This window comes from Eretmochelys imbricata, chromosome 1 (assembly GCF_965152235.1).
Source record: "Eretmochelys imbricata isolate rEreImb1 chromosome 1, rEreImb1.hap1, whole genome shotgun sequence".
NCBI classification, from domain to species: domain Eukaryota; kingdom Metazoa; phylum Chordata; order Testudines; family Cheloniidae; genus Eretmochelys; species Eretmochelys imbricata.
The window spans coordinates 220,667,660-220,690,754 of NC_135572.1; the positions used below are offsets into that span (position 1 = coordinate 220,667,660).

The 23,095-nt window shown below is 48.1% G+C and overlaps 1 protein-coding gene across 1 annotated transcript in view; it reads left to right on the forward strand.

Moving 5' to 3' along the window:
* The first annotated feature begins 5,176 nt into the window (after positions 1-5,176).
* LOC144268833 (antigen WC1.1-like) overlaps positions 5,177-23,095 on the forward strand; it is a 37,862-nt gene continuing 19,943 nt past the window's right edge. Inside the window, exons 1-4 of the mRNA XM_077824096.1 lie at positions 5,177-5,240; positions 10,962-11,276; positions 21,278-21,597; positions 21,833-22,142. Coding sequence (XP_077680222.1) covers positions 5,177-5,240; positions 10,962-11,276; positions 21,278-21,597; positions 21,833-22,142 — 1,009 coding nt within the window. The remainder of the gene's footprint in view (positions 5,241-10,961; positions 11,277-21,277; positions 21,598-21,832; positions 22,143-23,095) is intronic.

Below are 23,095 nucleotides of genomic sequence, written 5' to 3' on the forward strand. Positions count from 1 at the left end.
CCCCCCCCCCGGCTGCCCCTAACATTCCCTTTTGTGATCTGGTGTGGGGGAATTAAGTTCTGTTTCTGTTTCAATGAAAAAAACAGTAAATCACCATATACAACAATCCTTAATGTTACCGTACCCCATTCCCAAGTTGGGGCCCCTTACGGATATCAGTGAATATCTTAGGGCTTGTTTGTTTGGTTTTTAAACATGTTTCTTTCATGCGTAAAGTTTGGAGGTTGTTTTTGAAATAAAATGGGTGTATCACAACCATAGTAAGCACCCTACAAATACCCAGAGCTTTTAAATGTTTGATTGTCTTTAGAGCACATGCTTGTTCTAAAGTATGGTGGAGGTTTGTGAACCCCTGAAACATTTCAGTTTTGGGTTAGACTCTTGTTTATTTTTGTGACTATATTATTTTAATGACTTTGAGTTGCTAGAAAGAGTGAACCATAGTGTTCAACTAACTCCTGGGTTATATTTAAACTGTCCAATAATGTTCTACAAACTTCTGGGGTCATATTTAAACTATCCAATAGAGTTCTACCAACTCCTGGGGATATATTTAAACTGTCCAATAGAATCTGCGAATTTCTGAGGTTTTATTTCATATTAATCGTAGCTCACCATCCTCACCCATCCACCTCCCTTACTGTGTGTGTACACCCATCAAATTTAATTACTGATCACTAATATGATTAACCCTAATGGCAACAAGGGTGGGTAATCTCAGTCACCCTGGCTATTCCGTGGGGGGTTGGTTAAAACCATTCAGTTCAGTACGGTGGGTCAGCTCTATTGTATTCAAACACAGGTCTGAATCATCCCTGTTTTTTTTTTAAATTGTAAATATTACCCAAAATTGAGCCAGCTAGTAAGCTTAGGGAGGACTAATGACCCATCAGAATTTAGCAGAAAGCAGCACATTTATTATACTGATAGCTAAGCTCAAAAGAACGGATGGGGGGTGGGGTGTTACACTCACACTCGCATACTCACGCTCCCAGGACAGGCACGGCACTGGAGATGTCAGGATCCTTCAAGATAAGTGTCCCACAGTGCAGCAATTGACAGTGCGATGAAAGTAAGTCTTCCCAAGGCACGATGGAATGCAACTTGGTGAACCACTGCCCAGGCAGTCTGGTTGAAGGGCCTTCACAAGAGATCCAAGCTTTTGAGTGCACTCCTGAGCACATGGGCCCTTCCCCTTTTAAGGACCTGCTCCTCATGGCCTGCAACTAGAGATGACTTGGCTGCGTCTGGTTGGTCACACTCCACCCAATCCAGTGTCCATGCATTGGGTGTGTGAGTGCTGCCTAATTAGAGTCCCAGACACCTTGTCTACCTGGGAGCTCTTCTGATCTTCCAGCTGTTCAACCAGCCCATTCATCCCACAAGCATTCCATGAGGGACGGGGAGGGGGAAAGCCACTTCACAGGTATTCAAAGAGGGAGAGGAGACAAAGGGGCCGGGGGGAGTGTAACAGACCTTTTGAGCATACAGCTTATACATAGCATAGTCATAAAGAGCATACAGATCACTGCTGCTCCTACAACAGTAAAATTTTTAGGGTCTCCCTCCCACACACAAGATTCTACAACATACATTTCAGCTTTTTGCTGTAAATGTGTCTTTTTTACACAAAGACACAAAAGCTAGTTCTCACAAACTATTTTTTTTTCATTTAAAAGACATATAGCTCCTTGAAAACAAACCAGGATGCTCCATTAAAACTATTAGCGCACTCAAGGGCCACAGAGACCTTTTAACAGAAACAAAGATAGCCACAAAGCCCTTTCCAATAGATTTTTTTTAAAATTTACAGCTAACAAGTTTTTTATCGCATGTTTGTCCTCTCACCATTCTCTAACTTAATCCTTTTAGATTTCTTAAGCAGGGTTCTGTAACTTTTTGTGTGGACGAGATGGTCAATATAACGCTATAAGCAGGCATCTTCTGGTTTGGTCATTTTCTTTAAAACACTTCAGGGTCTCCACTGAATTGCACAGCATTTATCAAGGTCACCCCTTGCACTAAATATTCTTGAGTTAGCACAAACATTGCATAGCATCACCTGTGGCAATAACAGTGTTTAAGAAGCTTTCCAAACACAGCTCAGCACACAAGCCCCGGAGCTTGCAGTTGATATCCACTGAAGTCCAGGTTACACAGTCATGGTGCCGCTGGCCTGGCATGTCTATGACACAGCTCTCACAATCTTCGAAAATCTTTCCCGAAGACAGTGATTAAGGACATCATAAACTGCAATGCATACAAGAAAAGTATGACTTTTTTACGCTCACGACGTGGCACTGGCTCAGTTAGTTCCATGCCAAGCCTCCTCTAAAACTCCTCATAGCCGTCATCCTCGGAGTCCTCTTCAACAATTTGTACTGGTGTTGAGCAAAAACAAGGTGGGCCTGGTTCATCTTCATTGTTTGATGCAACACTGTCCAGGGCCTCCAGGGCCTCTAGAAAGGCATTGTCAAGCTGTCGAGAGACTTTCAGAAAAGAAACAAGTGTAAGTTCCCACTGCTTGTTTTTAGATTTACATAACACCAGTTCCTAACCCCATTACACACATACACACACACAAATCCTCTAATGTTCCTTCTAAATTATTCATTTACCTGAGCAACGTCTTTTCTGTTCACCTTGTCCGCCGGTGACTCCCCCGAGCTGTGTTCGCCTTCCTCCTCCAGGGGAGTGGACGACGAGAGGCCAGCACACTTATCGGGGTGTCTCATGAGCAGCTGAGTTTCGGGGTCAGGTTCTGACTTATCCATCTACGGCTGGGCAAAAGGGCTCCACTTGGCTGCTCCCTCCTCCTCCTCGGAACTGATGCTGAAGTAGCGCTTTCTTTGTGGATGCTCGAACGCCCTTGGTGCTAAAACAAAGTCCAAAGTTTTCATGGGGGTGGTAAAGGAGTCCATGTTTCCTCTCAGCATTTCCACGATTTCTACAACACACATTCTTAGTAAGAGATGGCCTCATCTGCCCAGTGCTGGGACTTATGAGGTGGTGGTGCTGCACTCTGATTGGCAGAGGGTGGTGGGAGGAGTTCTTAGAGAGGTCACATGACCCTCTGCTGGACAGTTCATTCTGCCCCAGAACCTGCCCTATTTTGATCAAATCTGTTCTTGTGGTGGTCCTCTGCGGACAAAACCCATCCCAATTGGTAGAGGGTGGTGGGGGGAGTTCTTAGAGGGGTCACACAAACCACTTCCGGATGGGTCACCCTGCCCCAGAACTCCCCCGATATGTCAAATATCCTCTCGGGGGTGGTCCCCAGAAGCTGAAACCCATCCTGATAGGTAGAAGGCAGTGGGAGAAGTTGGTAGAGGGGGTCACACGACCCAATTCTGGGTGGGTCAACCCTCCCTGGAACTCCCCCAATTGGTCAAATCACCTCTTGGGGTAGTCCTACCAGGGCAAAACCCATCCTGATTGGTAGAGGGCAGTGGGAGGAGTTCTTAGAGGGGTCACATGAGACACCTGGCTTCTGATCATGTGTCCAGATTGACCCCGGAAGTAATATCAGATGGGCGGGACTTAAGGGTAAAGGGGCAGGGTTAACGTTTGATTGACAAGTAGGCCCCTTATACTATTTTGGTGCCATTTCCTTTTTGTCATTACTGTTTGTTTAAGTAATGGGAGGGCAGAGTGAGGGGGAATGGAAGGATTGGGGTGCAGAGTTTGTTAAAAATAAGGAGACAGAGGGAAGGGAAAGAGGCACAGCAACACCTCCCCTGCCAAGCTAGTCACTCACGGTCAAGTGTTTTTCCGGAATCACAACAGAGCAGAGTCTCATGGAGGGATTCAAAGGAGGATCAGGTGTTGGTTGGACAGATTTTCTCAGGGAGTTTTCTCCATACAGATAGGGCAGCATGGGAGAAAATGCAAAGGTAAAAAGTTAAAGACGTTTCCCTTAATCCAAGTATTTGTAACAGTTCTCTTGAGGAAGAGCAGGAGGTAGGTGTGGTGCCAGCCAGTCATTGTTCTGTGCTATTCCCTTGCCTTGAGCCTGTTCCTTGAATTGTCTGTGTCCCATGAATCAAGTACACTTGTTTCCAAGGAGCCCTCCTGCTGCTGATAGCACTGATGGGCATGGTGTGAGCAGGACCTCCTGCTACTGCAAGAGAGGGTCATGGCCTTCTCAGGAAACCCTATGCTCTGCCTCTACCACTAAGGATCATGGTCTAGACAGGAAACCCCAAGGCCAGGGTGAAAGTAACATTAAGCACTTACCGGTACAGAGGCCCGACTCTGGGCCCCTGGAAAGGACGGGGCCTTGGGCAGAAGGGGTGGGGCTGGGAGTCAGCCTCCCCCAGCCAGCCCATCTGCGCTCCCTGGCCTGTGCTGCCCGGCGCTCTGTCGGTGATTTAAATTTTAAATTGCTGGCCCCAGGGCAGCTGCCCCCTTTTGTGCCCCTCTTTGGCAGCCTGGGTGGGGGGGCAATGATGTTAAAGCGCTGCCGTGGCAGCACTTTAACGTCATCTGTGTACGGGCCGCTACCGGCAGCCACTTTCTACTGGTATGTTGTACCGTCCCACTTTCACCCCTGCCCCAAGGCCTATTAGTAGAGGAACTGTCAATATTTCAGATGCTGCTGAGTAATTCTTCTCCTATAAAGCTGATCTGAGCGACACAACCTGGTTCTAGTAAGTTGTCCTTGTCTGTAATTGGGCATGTCCTATACTGGGAATTGGTCTTGTAATGATCACTTTTGGCACAAGAGATTTCTTTCCTAGTTTATAAAATAACCTGCCTCCAACGTCTCCCAGTTCATATTTAATATGATATAGAATCTATCAGGGCGAGAAACAGCACGGCTACAGTTTGTGCAGAACTTTTCTTTCCGGCTCCGGAGATTGGGGGTTACCCAATGATCTGAGGCTGTGGTAAACCTGACATCAGGAGGGGGCTCATCACTCATATATGGTGATGTTTGTTGCTTTCGAGTTTTATTGGATGTTTTAGCTGCGTAAAGTCACAGATAAAACCACTGATAATAACTAAAAAGGCAGATGGGTTTGCTATTGGTTCCTTCCCGCAGCTGATGCCAGCCTCTGAATCTATATATTTCCCTTCCACTCCTTTGTTGTCACTTGTCAGACACAGAGGAGGCCTGGCAGGTGCTTAGGGGCAGCCAGTGCAGTGAGTGAGGGGACAGCAAGTCAGGCTGGCAATGAAGGGACATCTCTCCACTCTGGTGCTGTGGCTTCTTCTCCTCACAATTCAGGACATTGCAGGTAAGTCTCCCCAGTGTTTCACCAGTGGAGCTGGGTTAACTGGAACGAGGGTGGTAACTTTTAGAGTCACCTTTTTACCATCGGTACCTGGCTTGGACATTGTGACTTTTCCTTTCTGGATTAGACCTTGCCACTGTTATCAAGGCGTTTGTAACCTTGAGATTGGACTATTCAAATGACCCTAATGTGGGGCTGTACCTTAGAACCATTCAGAGAACGGAGCTGGTGCAAATGGCAGCGACTCACTGATCAGCACATCTTGCTGGGAGCATGTTACAGCCGTGCTGGAGGGTCTGCACTGGCTGCCCATCTCTGGGTGGAGGTTAAGGTGTTGGTGATGATTTATAAAGTCCTGAATGGTCTGGGACCAGCCTCCCTGAGTAGCAGGGGCACCTGAGCTGGTTCCCCCTTTTTATAAAGGACAGGGGTGGCTGGCAGGGTGTTGTCCCCTTTGGGCCAAAATAGCCCAAATCTGGTGACCTTCTGGGCACACTACAACAGACACTTGTTTGGGGGTGCGGGTGGGAAGGACCCAGGCTGTGCGTCACATAATGAGAAAAGGGTGGGACGGAGTTTCTGTGGGTGTCTGGCTGGCTGAGTTCCTGTTGAAATGGTCACTTCATGCTGCAGGGATCTGAGTGTTATCCATGCTGTCCGGATGCCTAGAGCCTTGGCTTGGCATCGCTTTAGTAATTTCAATCCCAATAAATACATCAATAATTTGGGATCCAACAGAAATGTCTGTTTGGTCCAGAGTCCAACAGCTCCAAGGGCCAAGTCCTGGCTCCTCACTCCCCCATTCACTCACTGAAGCCAGTAGACGTTTTGCAATTTTGAAGTGAGCAGGATTTATCCAAATAAACCCAGAGCTGATTCCTCCCAGAGAAGGGGGGTGTGCATGTGTTGAGGTGCAGTGTGCAATGCCCTGTTCCCATGGGGGTATTGGAAGCTCTGCCAGCAGGGAGATTTATCCTGCAGGAGACCTGCCTCCCTCCCCCAGGGTTTCTGCTGGAGCAGAGAAGCTTTGAATCCTAGTTGGATACTAGAGAAGCCCGACCAGCACAAGCTGTATGGCAGAGGTGCTGCATCAGGGCCTCTCACAGCCACACTGGTTTCATTCCCTCAAGGCCGCCCCTGCCCAGTTTCAGGGCTGCTCTCATTCCTCTAGCACAGAGGGGGCTGCAGGCTCCTTGCCATCCAGTGTCCCAGATCCAGGAAGACTTAACAGCAATGGGGGAGGGGGGAGCAGATCATGATGTACATCAGCATGTGCTGGTGCGTCTTAGGGAGTGAATCTGGCCCAAGGACTCCAAAACTGATCAGCAATAGGATTCAAATTGAATGTGAGACCCAGATATGATTCAAATAATTCAGTGATTGGAACCTGCTGGGCTGGTGTTAGCAGCACAAGAATGATCCATGTGTCTGGCAGGGCAGTGAACTGCTCAGCAGTAGCTGGTTCATGGGAACCCGATGTGCTGCTGCGCCAGCCTGAGAAACTGACCCTGACCTTGACAATCAGTAAGGTCAATCTAAATTATTGTCTTCGGGAATAACCTGCCCTGATGTATACTTCACAGACAGCTCAGTCACTGTGCGGTGAGTAGGGGGCTGGTACCAGAAAATCCTGAGCAAACCAACCATTTAGCAGGTGACTTGGACTTTATATTTCAGATTCCCAAGAAGTTCCTATATAATGTGCTGGGATTAGAGCCCATGACACAGCTGTACATGACCGGAAAGCATGGAATTCTGTGGTGACTTCTGCTGATCAGACTGACATTGCAGGGGATGGACAATTATTACCACGTGAGGGATGAATTACTGCACAATTGTGGGATGGTGTCATATAGTGATGCCAAGCACATGCTAAGCTCAAAGTATTTTTGTTTGATTGCTGAGGAAATGTGCATCATCTCTTTTATATTTTTTTTATTTTCTATTAGAAATCTGAGTTTGCTTCACATGACACAGACACAGTGATGTGGGGGAGTTTACAACATAAGGGATGTCACCATGTAGCTACTCTTCCGTTTCCCTCAGTGCCCCAATTCTCCTCCCTAAGCCCTGAGTAGAAGCTAGGTCAATCTTTGCCAGAAGATCGTGTTTCACAATTATTGACCTCTTTACAGAGTGCGGGAAAACAAATTTTGTAAAATTCAGTGGGGTTCAGGGCAACAAATGAGAATATATCAAGGATGGGCCACAGCTGCAGGTCTCACTCCCAGACCCAGATAGCTCAGACATAGGTGAGAGGTTTTTCGCAGGAGTCGGTGGGTGAGATTCTGTGGCCTGCGTTGTGCAGGAGGTCAGACTAGATGATCATAATGGTCCCTTCTGACCTTAGTATCTATGAATCTATGAATCTGAACTTCCCCAACGTTCAGAGTGCTGGGTGGGGTCATTATTCCAAGTTGGGTCACAGAAGTGGAGCCAGCGTATGAGAGGTGCAGTATGTAAATGTGACTGTTATCCGGAAAGGTGCTGATGGCTGCCGTTGGGGAGTCTTCGATCCTAAGACAATCACAGACCTCACGAAAGCCAATGGCAGGGCGAGAACTCTCTTTTAGGCTCAACAGACGGAGCAATCAAGACCCTTTAGGTAGTAAAAACAGCTGCAAACAGTGGGGGCTACTGCCAAAGGCACTGGGCACATGGGCAGGGCAGAGCTAAGCCAGGGGTTTCCATTGTTGCCAATGCAGGGGCAGGACACTGGCATCAGACTGTGTCTGTTGGGGGAGAAGCCAGTAGAAGGAGTTGTGACCGGGATCTTGGAAGCAGAAAAGAAACAAAGCCAGTTGGAGCTCACTGGAGGGGCAGGCTGGGGGATTTCTTAGTTTCTACTGGGTGCAGGGAAACAGAACTGTGTGTGCACTTAGCTAGAGCAGAGTTGCAGCCTTGGGTCCTGCCACAAGTGAACATCACGGAGTTAACTCCATTGAAAAAAAGTCCCTATTTTTCTTAGTGCAGACCAGGCCCCATGGGTTGCCTGTGGGACTATACTGAAGTGAGCCGTACCTGAATAAACGCCCCTGTGGATTGCAGCAAAGTGAGCGTTTTGTATTTCCTTGGCATTAAAAGAGCAGGATAGTCTGGCCACGTACTGGTGTGAACTGCACTGTTCTCTGAGCTCCATGGAGGCTCCATAAACACGGTGTCCCTGGCTCAGCCATCCACTGCTGCAACCAGCCTGTTCCAGGGCTCACAGTGGATCTCTGCATGTAGCCGTAACTCCTGGGCATTGTAATGATGCCCATACTTGCTCCCAGTCTCAGGGACAGTCCTGGCTCTTCACAACCTGTCCTGTGGACCAGTTCTCCCAGCCAATATCCCAGGATTGTGTGGCAGGCAGTGGCCCCTCCTCTCATTCCCTGTTAACTGCCTCCCTCCCAGCAGCCAGCTTTGCCTCTTCACAACCCCCAGAAATGCAAACAGCTGTAGAGACAACTGGGGGCAGGGGTGGAGCTCAGAGCTACTGGGAGAAAAGCCAATGTCAGAGAGTGGGGGCAGAGTCTGCTTCTCATGTGGGGAAGGAGCAGCCTGTACTTGCAGGGCAGAGAGGCTAGGTAGAAAGGGGAGAAGAGAAGGGGGAACAGCCCAGGGGAGGTGGGTGGGAAGACACCAGTGGAAGAGGGAAATGTGTGGGGAGGTGGGGAGAGGAAACTCCTGTGGGGAGCACAGGGCTGTAATGCCAAGCTCCACAGAACTAAAATTATGAGGTTATAAAAACCATCCGGTCATGATACTTAGTCTGCCTCTGGACTGTAGAACCCCCCCTCTATTCCTCGGCCAGCGTGGGGGTGAGAACTGCAGACTGAAAAGTCACCGTTAAATGCACCCAAATGGCATGACTCCCCCTTGCTGCTCAGCTGGAGACTGCGCTTACCCTCTCCTCACCCCTGAGACAGGAACTGCCCAGCACTGCCTTTGCTCTCCCTCCTAGTTCAGTTTCTCTGACAGAGGAAGGGCTGACTGAGAAATAGCTTGACAGCCATTGAGCTAATTCATGCAGCATAGTTCACACTCACACACACAACTTATGTTACTGTTCAGGGGTGAGTTACAGATATTGGAGATATTACAGATATTGGAGACCGTCACACTGACATCAGCCATTCCCTTCAGCTATAATGTCACCATAACAGGACAGGGTTGATTTAGCCATTTGCAAACAGCAACACTTCCTAGGCTTCCCCCACCCCACCCCTGCAACTTCTCTGCCTGAGGCGGGAAAGCACTGTCCCCATTCTAGAGCCACCTCCCCTTCTCTCCTTTGCTCCTGTCCCCTCCCACTCCTGATCCCATCCCCTGCCTACTCCAGACTCCATTCCCCACCCCAATACTCCCTCCTGTCCCCCTGCTCCAGAACCCCTCCCCTCCCTCCTGTCTACCAGCACCAGACTCCCCACACTCCATCCCGATTCCTCCATCCTCCCCAATTCTCCCTCATCTCCCTCTGCTCCAGGCTACCTCCCCTCCCTCCCATCCTCTGTGCCACACCCCTCCCCTCCTCACCCTCCTGCTGCCTTGCTTCAGAGTCCCTCCCTCCTCCCCGACACATGATCATCCTTCCCCACCCCTACCTCCTTCTTCCCCCATTTTTAGAACTCCCTCTTCTCCCCATGCCTCCTTCTGTCCCCCTCTCTGCTCTCCCCCTTCCCCTCTCTCCCTCCTGCCCCGATTCCTCACCCCCTCCTCACTTCTTAGTCCTGTCCCTCACTCCAGACCCCCTCCTCTCTCCACCTCTCCATGCAGACCCCCTTCTCTAAACCCCTTCTCCTTCCCTCCCTCCTGCCCCCGCTCCATAACCCCCTCCAACCCCATGCTCCCTGCTCTACCTCCAGACCACCCTCCGCTCCATCTCCACTCCTCCCTCCTGCCCCAATTTCAGATCCTTGTCCCCTCTCCTCCACTCCCTTCTGACCCTCTCTCCTGCTTCTCTGTTAAACCCCACTGCAGACACCCCCCCACACTTCTCCCTCCCAACCCCCTCTGACCTCCCTCCCACCCTCCACTCCAGACCCTCCTCCCTCTGTCCCTCCTGCCCCCTGTTACAGACTCTCCCTTCCCCACCCTCTTTCCTCCCCTTGCTCCAGAACCCCCTCCCCACCCTTCCCTCCAGCCGACTCATCATCTTTACCCCATTCCCTTGCAACCCTTGAATCTGCCTCCTGTCCCCGCAGTGCCCTCCTCCCCTCACTCTCCCCAGCCTCCTTTCACAGGGTCTCTGCTGCCCATCACGGTCCCGGGGTCCTCTCCAGCCCCCTCAGCCACACAAAGACAGCCATGATCCCAGTGGGCTTTAGTGAGAAGTGGCAGCCAGCTTTACTCAGGGCGTCCATATGCCCATATGCCGACAGACTGTAGGGAGATGGCGGCATCTTGCTGGCTTCAGCCCCAGTGACAGTGACAGGAGATGGCACCATTTGGAATAAGGGAAACTCCATGAGTTGGCGCCTTTCATCGTGTTCTCATGAGACAGGTAAAAACACCCCAAATTGCCCCAGAGTGGGGATAAAATGGCGAGAGCTGCAGCAGTGACAGCCCCGAGTGTGAGGCCCTGAGACGTGAGAAGGTGGCGCCATAAGGCAGCTCTGGGCATGTCCCATTGTCCTGGCTCTGGGCGCGGATCCCCTGCTGCCGGGCGCGGACTCTGCTGTTATAACGCTGGGGAGGGGGCTCCCTGCTCGCTCTGACCCTGCTCTGTGTCTCTCTTTGAAGGTGCCGATGAGCTGAGGCTGGCGGATGGAGGCAGCCCCTGTTCTGGGAGAGTGGAGGTAAAACACCAGGATCGGTGGGGGACGGTGTGTAGTGATCGCTGGGACGTGACAGATGCTGGTGTTGTCTGTAAGCAGTTGGGATGTGGAGCTGCTGTTGGTGCCCCTGGCTGGGGTCATTTTGGAGCAGGATCTGGACCAATTTGGCTGGATAAAGTTGCCTGTGATGGTACCGAGTCTGCTCTCTGGCACTGTAGGAACAGTGGATGGGAAATAAATTACTGTTATCATGACTGGGATGCTGGAGTGACCTGTTCAGGTAAGAATCAGCCAGCTCAGTCCTAAAAGGCAAATCCCCTGAGACAAAAGGGCTTGGACCCAGAAGGCATCCTGTGCCTGTGACCCTAGTGAGAGATGAACAAATAACAGAGCAAGTCCTGTCATTATTGTTATTACTGAGCTGTAATTATTACTGTTCATGACACTGGCCACCGAGGATCCCCCTATGTGACTGTGAAGCATTTTCATTGTCTCATCTCCAGTTGTTTCCGTGCCACACCTTTCCTTTCCCTTTCCCTCAGAATGGGTCTAAAATGCAGATAGGAGAGAAAATGAAAAAGAAAAATGTCACGTAGGCTCCTAAGTCACTGCGGCACTTTTGAAAATGTTACACATGCCAAGATCCAGACCCAGACAGCCAACTGCAGAAGTACAGAGGACGGGGCATTTATGTAACCCCTTTAAAACCCTCATAGGGTGACCAAGGAATGGGCAGATTCTCCCAGCTTGGCCAGAATTAGATGTAGCCGAGAGCACTCCCCCATCTGCTCTGTTACTTCACACATTTTGGACCAACCAGTAATAGAAAATTTCAAAATCTGTGATACCCTGTCGATCTAGCGTAGCATAGAAAGCTCAGCCAAACATATAACTCTACCCTACACAGCACAGGAATAGCATATTATGGAGGCATTTACTGTGACTGAATAGTTAACATTACAACTACAGACCCATGATGTTTTATTTTTAACTCCTCTCTTTTTAACATTTAGTAGGAATAATATCATCACTAAGCCTCCTCTTCCCTGGATAGAGGTGCAGGGCCAGCTCAAAGGGACAAACCCAGGATTCCTTACTCAGGCAATCAGCCAGTGACTGAAATGTGAGTTTGCTTTGTACAAACTGAGTAGAAGCAGAATAAAAGATGCAGGATTGGGCCCATTCAGAATTATTCCAGAAATAACCAGCCAGCCGTCAACAAACTAGCCTTGTGCACTAGATATCACTGAGAACAAACACATATTGTAAGAGAGACGTTTGTGCACCAAGCGATTTTTGAGAGATCCTGTCCTGACAGAATACTAGAAAACTTTCGTCTTCTGATATGCAGTGTTGCTGTAGCCGTGTTAGTCCCAGGATATTAGAGAGACAAGGTGGGTGAGGTAATATCTTTTATTGGACCCGTTTCTGTTGGAGAGAGACAAACGTTTGATCTGACAGAGAAGAGCTGTGTGTCAGCTCAGAAGCTTTTCTCTTTCACCAACAGGAGTGGGTCCAATAAAAGATATTACCTCACCCATCTTGTCTCTCTCAACCCCTTCTCGTCCAGCTTTCAGTTTTCATTTCTGGTTGGATTAATACCAAACTTTGCCAAAACATTCTCCTCTGCCAAGGTCCCTGCCTCAGTCAGTGCACAGGCTGGATGGTGCCCAGGGAGTGAATCAGGGCTGCACTATGACAGAGGCTGTTGTCTGTAGGCCCACAGCCTCATTGGTTGCAGAAGCAGCATCACCATCATCGGCGATCCCTCCATTCGAGGATGATCTCTACCACAGATTTACAGATGGGTCCTGAGATGACTCAGGAGTCTGATCCTGGAACCAGAGATCTGGCCGCAGTACATCCTGATGTTGCCTGACGGGTCAGCTGCCTGCTGGGAGAAAGTTCTTTTTCTTTCCTTCCTTCCCTCTCTCTTTTCAACTTTGAGGGCAAGGCACTTCTCCTCAAAGCGGGCCACTGCCTGTTGGAGGATGTGGCATCACTGAGATCGGTTGGTTGCTTGCTCCTCCCAGCTTGTGATGAGTTTTCTTGAGAGACACTTTCAGTGTCTCTTTGCAAGGTTTCCTTTGACTACCACGGGATCTCTGACCATGGGTGAGCTGAGAGTAGAGGGCTTGTTTCGGGAGGAGAGAGTCTGGCATCCGCACACAATGTCCAGCCCAGTAGAGTTGGTGAATGAGGATCATTGCTTCAATGCTGGTGACATTCACTTCAATGAGGATGCTGGTGTTAGTGCAGCGATCTTCCCACTTGATGCAAAGGATCTTCCAGAGGCATCGTGGGTGGTGCCACTCCAGACTCTTGAGGTGCTGTCGATAGGTCACCCAGGTTTTGCGTCTATAAAGGAGTGTAGGAATAACAATTGTCTCGTAGACCTGGATCTTGGTTTCCTCTCATAGGTCACAGTCTGTGAAAATGCTCCAGAGCAGTTTCCCAAAGGAAGCACTTGCGCACTGGATCCTGTGCTGGATCTCACTGTCAATTTTTGCATTTTGAGAAAGTTGGCTACCGAGGTAACAGAAGTCCTTAACTCTCTCCAAAGTCTGTCCCTCGATGGTGATTTGTGGTGGCTCATGTGCAAGGCCTGAAGCAGGCTGATGGAGCACTTTCGTTTTTTTGATATTGAGTGAGAGTTGTAGGCTTCGGTAAGCTTATGCAAAAAAAATCCAGTGGACTGAAGGTCATGTTCAGTGTGCGTGACGATGACACAGTCATCAGCGTTTTGAAGATCAGTAATGACAACCGTGAGGACTTTAGACTTTGAGCGGAAATGTCAAAGATTAATAAACAGCCTATTCATTCTACATTGAATGTCAACTCCAGTGGGGAGGAGGTCTTTATCAAGGACCAAAATGACTGCTAAATACATGGAGAACAGGGTTGCGGCAATAACACATCCTTGCTTAACCCCAGTTTTGACGATGAAAGGATCCATCTCCAGGCCATTACAGAGAACAGTGGCAGTCATCTCACCATGAAGAAGCCTTAGGCCCTTAATAGATTTTGGAGGGCAGCCAAATCTGGCCAGCACCTCTCACTGGGCTTCATGACTGACAGAATCGAAGGCCTTTGTCAAATCAATGAGAGCCAGGTACTGGTTCTGATTTTGCTCCCAAGAGATTTCCTGGATTTGGTGGGCAACAAAGATCATATTGGTTGTCCAGCAGGATGGTCTGAAAATGCACTGAGATTCTGGCAATATTTCCTCAGCAAGGGGAAGTAATCGGTTTAAGAGGATATGGACAAGAATTTTCCCTGCTGCAGATAGCAAGTCAATGCCACGATAATTTCCACACTCCAACTTATCTCCTTTCTTAAAGATTGTAACAATGCTGGCATTTCTCAAGTCTTCCGGAATCCTCTTCTGATACCAAATTTGAAGAAAAATGAATCTCCCGACAACATAGCTCTGAGGATCATTGGAGCACACAAGCCCCTTCACCGTAAGAAGGTGACGGTCCCTGAAGAGGGGCTGCAGCAGTGGCAAGATATGTCACCAATAAAATTATGCTGAAATTCTGCTGCTGGCTGCTGTGGGCCAGAGTGGTGCCAGGCACTAGAATGGAGATGAGGGAGACTGTATCCACCTATTGGGCCCAGGCAGTGTGAGGAGGAAGCTACCTGAATTGAATGCAGACCAGGGTGGTTGGGGAAAGCAGATGAGGATAAGGGTGTAGGGGGAATATTCTGAGTCTGGAGGCTGGTGGATGGAGAGAAAGTGGGACTGGGAGAGAAAGCGGGAGATGGGGACTGGCTGGGCAAGAAGACTGGGACTGGGAGGAGGGGGAAAGAGACTAGGACTGGCTAGGCAGGGCAATTAGGACAGGGAGTGGGTGGGGAGAGACTGTGACATGCTGAGCGGGGAGCTGGGGGAGACTGGGACTGACTGGGGGAAGAGTCTGGGACTGGGAACCAATGGGAAGGAACTGGAGGTGGGTGAGGAAACAGACCAGATGAGGAACCAGGGTGTCAGGGGAGTCTTAGACTAACTGGGTGACTAGACTGGAATAAGTAGCCAGGGTGGGGTGTGGGAGACTGAGAGCAGATCTACATGAACATTTAGTGCATGGCAAGCTGGGGTGTAAATCTACCCTGCACTGTCCTGCCATGCACCGAGTGTCCATGTGGACGGTGTAGCTGAGCACTGGGGCCTTGTCTACACTACAGCTTAAGTTGATGTAAGTCACATCGCTCAGGTGTGTGAAAACACCGCCCCCCCCACCCCCAGCAATGTAACTTACATTGACTTAAAGCAGTGTCTTCATCGCACTATGTCAGCAGAGCTTCTGCCTCTCGATGAGGTGGACTAATTATGTGGACAGGAGAGCGCTCGCCCATCGACATAATGCGTCTTTACCAGACGCGTTAAATCGGCGCTGCTGCATGGATACAGTGGCACTGATTTAGTGTGGGAGCGAAGAGAAGCCCGAGCAGTTCCCTTGTGTGCTTTGATCTCTCCCATTTCCAAGCACTTGGGAACAGTTAGTGCGCAGCAGCAGGCTCCATGTGGACACTGAGTGTGCAGCAGGCTAGTGCGAGGTAAATTTACACCCCAGTTTGACACAAGCTAAGTGTGTGTAGAGAGAAACCCTGAGACTGCATGAGGCATCCAAGGAGAGAAACAGGGGCTTGGGGAAGACAGGACAACTCAAGGCAGGGATAAGTGTGAGAAACAGATCAGCTGAGGACCCCAGAGGGGAGGGACAGCACAGAGAACGGGGGGAAATTGGCAGGGGAAGCCAGAGGTGAAGTCTTGGACTGGCTTGTCCAGGAGACTGGGCCTGGGGATGAGAAGCTTGAGAAGTGGAGACTGGAACTGGGTAGAGAAGAAGAATGGAACTGGGACACAAAAGCAAGGGATGGGGAAGAGACAGGACTGGGACAGGTTGGAGGGGAGGGGGCTGAAGGGGTTAGTCTTAGGAGAAGTGAGGGAGAGGGGTCTGTGACCAATAGAGAACACACTTCTCCAGACCTGGAATGAAACCCAGTATCCCTGAGTTTTGCCATTCCCCTGCTGTCTGCAAATATTTGTCAAACCCTCCAAAAAAATCTTCTGATTCCCCTCTAGTGCTGGTCCACAAAGAGGATGACAACATACTACTGCTGTCAGTTACGCCATTAGCTCAAGTGGCAGAGGTTTGGGTGGCAGATCTAAAGGTTCCAACCCCGCTGACAATCCACGTGGGTGTCAACATGATTCCGCATCTTGGAACTTCTGATTTTTCTGTTTGTTTTTTCAAAAACCTTGGAAATTATGCAGAAAACATTACTTTTAAGGAACATTAATTTTCCAGAGTTGAGCTGTAAAAAGTAAGGAAAAGGCAGAATTAAAGTTGTCTTTGCAACTCTAGTTTGGCCCACTTGTGCGTATGCATTAAGATACAGTCTTTCATTACATGATAACATGCTATTTTCTCCCCAGAATAGACAGTGCTCTGAATCAGGGCTGTGGTGTGAAGGAGGTGGTTATCTGTAGGACCCCTGCCTCATTTGTTGCAGAAACTGTGAAGTGTGCTGTGTGTGAGGTAGGAGATTGCAGAAAGAGAAAGGAGGGTCTCTTGTTAAGGCAGGTGAATGCTGCCCTGGGGAATTGGATTCTATCCCTGCCTCTGCCACAGAGTTTCTATGTGATGCTTGGCAAGTCCCTGAAACCAAATCTTTCACAGGTGGTCATTAATTGTGTGTTCCTCATTTTATGGGTGGCCCCCTTGAGACCATGAGCATCCGATTTGAAGAAGTGCTGAGCACGCACTACTGTCAACTGAAGTCAGTGGGAGCTGTGCTAAACAAGCCTAAGTCCTTTCAAAAGCCAGGACGTGGGTATCTCAAGTTGGGCACCCAAAATCAGTGGACGCTTTTGATACTTTTGGCCATAGAGTGTCTCTGGGCTTTGGTTCCCAATGTGTAAAATGGTGATAATAACAGTTCCCTACCTCCCAGGTGTTGTCAGTTGTTGGCTGTGCGTGTTTTCTCTCTGTGTGTGTTTTCAGCTCTGCGCAGACAGCTGACGCAGCAGGCCTTGACCAAACTGCCCAAGAAGACCACAGACTCGGTTCAGTGGCGAATGCTCGTTCAGGTTTATTGCTGACAAAGGACGGTACTAGCTCCCTGGATCAATGTCTACAGTTACACTGGCACATGTAGGCCCCTTACAATGGGCTTGGCTCAGTGAGTGGCGAGGCTTTCCACTCCCCACTCACCCCCTGCACCCAGGCCAGAAAAAGACCCCCCCCCCCCGTGACCTGTCTTTTGTACTGTGATAAAATCAAGTTACACATTGCCCCTCTGACGTGGCTAGTAACCACCCTTGACCTTGTCCATGTTGGTTTGACCAAAATCTCTCTATCCATCACCCTGCCACCCTGACCTTATCTTTCAGAGGGAGTAAATGTTTTTCTTTCATCATCTTTGGGGAGTGTGTTTACACCATAACCCTGTGTCAGGGGTTCTGGTCCCACCCTTCTGGAAGGTGTTTATGCACGTGCCAGTGCCGAGCACTTCTCATGAGTGTTTGTGGTTTTGCAACACCAACCATGCCTTTGCCAGGTTCATGTTCTGGACAATGGACCCGCACGCACAGTCACAAAAGGGGCTAATGAAGGTTTCGCAGGCAAGTGCAAGTCTGGCATTCTGAATGTCTGAGTGCTTCACTTTGTAAACGTTAACTTTCTTTCTGATTCATAGCTGTATAGATTTTAAGGCCAGAAGGGAGCATTAGATCTAGTCTGACCTCCTGGGTAACAAAAACTATAGAATTTAAACCAATTACTCCTGTACTTCATCTGAACTTGTGTTTGGCTGAAGCATATCTTCCAGAAAGGCACCCAATTTTGTTCTGAATACTTCAGGAGGTGGAGAATGTTCTGCTTCTTTTGGTAGTTTATTCCAATGTTTCATCAGTAGTACTTGAAGCATGTATGCCTTGGGTCTAATAGGAATGTGTCTGTCTTTAACTTCCATCCATTGGTTCTTGTTATGCCTTTCCCCACTAGATTGAGAAGACCTTTACTATGCAGTGTTTTGTCCATGTGAAAGTATCTAAACACTGAAATCAAGACACGTCTCAGTCATCTTTTTGATAAGCTAAACAGATTGACCTCCTTAAATCTCTCACTGCAGGCACATTTTGAAGCCCTGGAATCATTATTGTGGATCTTCTCTGCACCCAATCCAATTTTTTAACATCCTTCTTACAATGTGGGCACTAAAAGCAGATGCAGTAGCTGTCTCCCCGGTGCTGTACACAGAGCAAAATTACCTCCCTACTAGAGCTGGTTGGAAATTATCTGGTAAACTAGAGTTTCATTGGAAAATGCCAGTTTGTTGAACTCAACATTTCTCATGAAAGTGAATTGGGGTACAATGAACTTTCTCAAAGCCACAAGCATTGTCTGGTGGAAATGTCCATAGTTCCCTGCCAGGTTCCCTGGTGGCTCCTGTTAGTCCTGCCGTGCAGATTGTCCTGGGGCTGGGTATTCCAGTCTTCTATGATCTGCAGCTCTGGGGCAGCCCCACCATACAGATTGCTCCAGAATTGGAGACCCTAGTCTTTCTAGGGTGTGGGCTCTAGGGCAGCCCTGCCAGTGCTTTCAGGCTCTCTGCCATGGGATAGGAACCTGCAAGCCCTGGAAGCCCCAGCTCTAACCAAGGCTCGGCTCCAGGCTCTGCATCAGGGATCCTGTAAGTCCCGGGATGGGTTCCGGTCTCCCAGGGTCTGTGGCAGCCCTGCCTTGTAGAATGTCCTGGACTGGGCTATTTGCCTATTTAGGCTGCCAGCTGGCCAAGGAGTCTGGAAGCCCAGGGGTCCCCAGTCCAGGGCAGGCCACATGATGAGGCTGCCCCAGAGCCCCAACAGTGGTTCTGAGAAATTGACATGCTTGTTCTGATGTTAACAGTGGTGAAACTCTGCATCTGTTGGGGTTCCTGGGAGCAAATTTCATTTTGGATACACCATGGGCTGGAGTTTCCAAAACAAACTTTTAGCCGGATTTCCAATTCGCAGGAAATTTTAAAATAGTGACATTTCCTGTACACTGGAAATCCTGCATTTCAGCCAGCTGCACTCATTGCTCCCCTCTTTATACATCCAAGGATCACCTTTGCTGTTTTTGCAGCAGCATCACACTGGGAGCTCACGTTCAGTTCTTTGTCTACTATGACCCCTGCAAAGAACATGGGCTATATCTGTACTTCTGTGAATATTACGTGTACGTCAGTTCCTTTTAGTGCTATTTTCACATTTCCTTCTGGGGTTCAAAGGGCAATCCCCGTCTGAGCTCCCCACATGTCCCAGGACGGCAGACAATGGTTTCATAGAACCCAGTTACTGGTACTTAACTGACAATACAGGTGTCAGAGCTTTTGAGCTTTTGCATCTGCCCAAGCTAAGCACAAGCCCCCTTCCTTGGGATGGGCCCCTGAGGTGGGAAATCTTAAACAGAGAGCCTGGGAATTGTTAACAGGGGAGCCCTGAGGAACAGAGGGGGTGAGGCAGGGTCTGCCGGGAAGGAGACTGAAACACAATCCCCAGAGGCAGGGGTTCCTGGGATAAGCTGAGTCAGCCCAGGTTTTGAGGGAAAAGGTGAGCTTTAGGTAAGGTATAGGCCTGTAGGCCGTCAGTTGCTTTCTTCTTTTCCCTGTGGTTGCTGTTGTCCTATAGATAAATAAAAAATAACACTGTCCTGCATCTGGTACTATTCAATATTTTCATAAATGACTTGGATGATGGAGGAGAGAATACACTGACACAATTTGTGGATGACATGAAGCTGAGAGGGGGGTCACAAGCTCTTTGGAAGGCAGGGTTAAAATTCAAAATCATAGAATCATAGATTCATAGAATATCAGGGTTGGAAGGGACCTAAGGAGGTCATCTAGTCCAACCCCTGCTCAAAGCAGGACCAATCCCCAACTAAATCTAAAATTAAAATGATCTAGATATAATGGAGAATTGGTCTGAAATCAGTAAATTGAATTTCACGAAAGACAAGTGCAAAGCATTAGACTTAGGAAGGGAAAATATGGAATAACTGAGTTGGCAACAGTTCTGCAGAAAATGATCTCAGGGTAAAAGTGGATCACAGACTGAAATGGGTGATGCTGTTGTGAAAAAGGGAAATGTCATTCTGAATTGTATTAACAAGCATGTCATATGTAAGACACAGGAGGTAATTTTCCCACTCTACTTAGCACTGATGTGGCCTCAGCTGGAGTACTGTGTCCAGTTTTGCTCGTCACTGTTTAAGAAAGATAAGGACAAATTGGAGAATGCCCAGAGGAGAGCAACAAACAGAGTAAGAGGTTTAGAAAACATGATCTGTGAGGAAATGTTGAAAGAATTGGACATTTTAAGTTTACAGAAGAGAAGACTGAGAGGTGACCTGATAACAGCCTTGAAATAACTGAAAGATTGTTTCTCAATTGCTGTCCAGATCCACCAAGGGTAGGACTAGACAATCATTTTAGATTTCAGCAAATGAGATTCAAATTAGATATTAAAAAAAAAACCTTTCTAACTATAGGGATAATTAAGGACTGGAACAGGGTATTTAGGGAGGTTGTGTAATCCCCATCATTGGTGACTTTGCACAACAAGTTAGACAAACGTCTGTCCGGGTGGCCTAGGTATAGTTAAACCTCCCTTGGTGTGAGGAGATGGACTAGATCACCTCTTGAGGTTCCTTCCAACCCTACATTTCTATTATTCTGTGGTTTTATCAGCTATTCAGACCTGCTGATATGAAAAAAAACGTTAATCCCTGATAAATGCCATTTAACATGCTCCTTAGGTACCAATAGATTGGAGAGAGATTCATTGTCTTCAGAGATATGAATAGACATCCTGCTGCTGTCCAAAACCAGAAATGTGTATTGAACACCTCTGCCTTTTCTCCCTCATTATTAACAATTTTACCATCTCCATTTCTAATGGGCCTATAGCATTGTTAGGATTTGTTTGTTTGTTTGTTCCTAATATGCTTAAAAAACTCCTTATTTGTCATAGTTCTCCCAGTCACGGATTTTATCCTGATGTCTTTAGCTTCCCTTACCAGTATTCTTCATATAATAACTTCTAATGTATATTGATTTGCTCTAATTCCCACTATTTCCATTTTTTAAAATATATTGCCTTTTTATTTGTATTGCTGCCTTCACTTTGCCACTGACCCAGAATGAGCTTTTAGGTAATGTTTTATACCAGTGGAGCACTCCAACTCCCAAAGCCCCCTTTATAATTTTCAGCCTTCATTGACTTTCTAGGACACATTAAGCCCCAGCTGGTTGGAGGAGACGGTGCCTGCTCAGGACGTGTGGAGATAAAACTTGGAAACACATGGACCACAGTCTGTGATGCACACTTTGATCTGCAAGTTGCCAACGTTATCTGTAATGAACTACAGTGTGGAATAGCTGTATCTACCCCAGGAGGAGGTCACTTTGGAGAAGGACAAGGGTTGATCTTAACTGAAGAATTCCGGTGTGTGGGGAATGAGTCTCTCCTATTCTCCTGTCCCAGGATATCAAAAGTGAATCAGACATGCTCACACACAAATGATGCTGGTGTCATTTGCTCACGTAAGAATTCAGCACAATGTCTTTAAAATCCCAATTCTGTGTATTCTAGGTTATAGTGAAGCAATGTACTGATCTAACTGTGTAGGGATCTGGGTTTGATAGGGTTGGATCAAAACCCCAAACAAGCCAAGATAATGAGAAAGGGATCCAGTGCCCCTGACTTTCCTTTCTTTTACTATTTGCTATAAAATATCTTAAATGCTCCTTCTCTAAAATCCTTCTCCCTTCTCCCCTGGGCACACAGGGTTCCGGCTGGTGAACGGCAGCACAGCGTGCTCAGGGAGGGTGGAGATCCAGGTTCTTGGTGCCTGGGGAACCCTCTGTGACTCACGCTGGGATTTACCAGATGCCAACGTTCTCTGTCGTCAGCTCGACTGCGGATTTGCTGTATCAGCCCCAGGAGGAGGGTATTTTGGGAAGGGAACTGGCTCTGTCTGGACAGACACATTTCACTGCAAAGGGACTGAAACCCATTTGGGCCATTGCTCTGTTACTGCCCTGGGGGCCTCTCAGTGCTCACACGACAATGATGCCAGTGTGGTTTGCTCAGGTAAGTGCAAGAGAGATGCTGGATTAAGGACACCTGCCCCTCAGTGCGTGATGCTGCCCCAGAGTAGGGGAACCTCAGGACACAGCAAGGGGAGGGGGAGCTAGATCCTAAAGCACAGAAAATAACAGTAAATATATTAAAGATGACATTTAAGTCAATAATATCATCACAAAAGAACAGTTGTGACTGGGGAAAGCCCTGGATTCTCCAGTAAAAACATCAGCAACTCTGTCCTCATGCAGGGCAGCGGAGCTGGGGCAGCACTTTGTCCTTTGGGTTACATCAATGCCACGAATTCATTGTCCCCAGCCTTCTCCAATAGTAATTAGAGGGGGAGTCGGTAGTGACTCCCAATATGGAGCTTGCTTCACACTTTCTATTATAAAATATTCTCGGCACCTTCTTGAGAAGCTCTCGCACCTTCCTTGATTGCTGGAGCCTTTGCAATTTGGGAAGGGGTCAGTGTTGGGGCCAGGGAGATGCCTTCTCCTTGTGTAGTCAGATTCCTTTCAGGTTTGGCTGAATTATAAACTGATGAAAATCAGCATTTTCCTTCTCTCACATGAGTTCCTGGGGGTATTTTTGGTAGCCCACCACAGAGAAAGTAGTGCTTTTACTCACTGAGTTTTTTTTTACTTTTTTCACACCTTTCCAACTGAAAAAACTCCAAAGATTTTTTCCCCTGCTTTCTTACTTTCTTACACATTTTTACCTTTTTCTAACTTTTTACAGTGGAAAAAAAGATGAGCAGGGGATTGGACTAGATGACCTCCTCAGGTCTCTTCCAATCCTAATATTCTGATTGTGTGAAAAAATAGGAAGGGGGAGGAAGTGACAAACCTGTACATCCAAACACTGGAAAGGAAAATTGAATGTTTCATTTTCCAAAAGTTGGAAAGAATCGATATATTAGTGAGAGTCTAAAAAAAATTTCATTCCATTTCTACATCCCA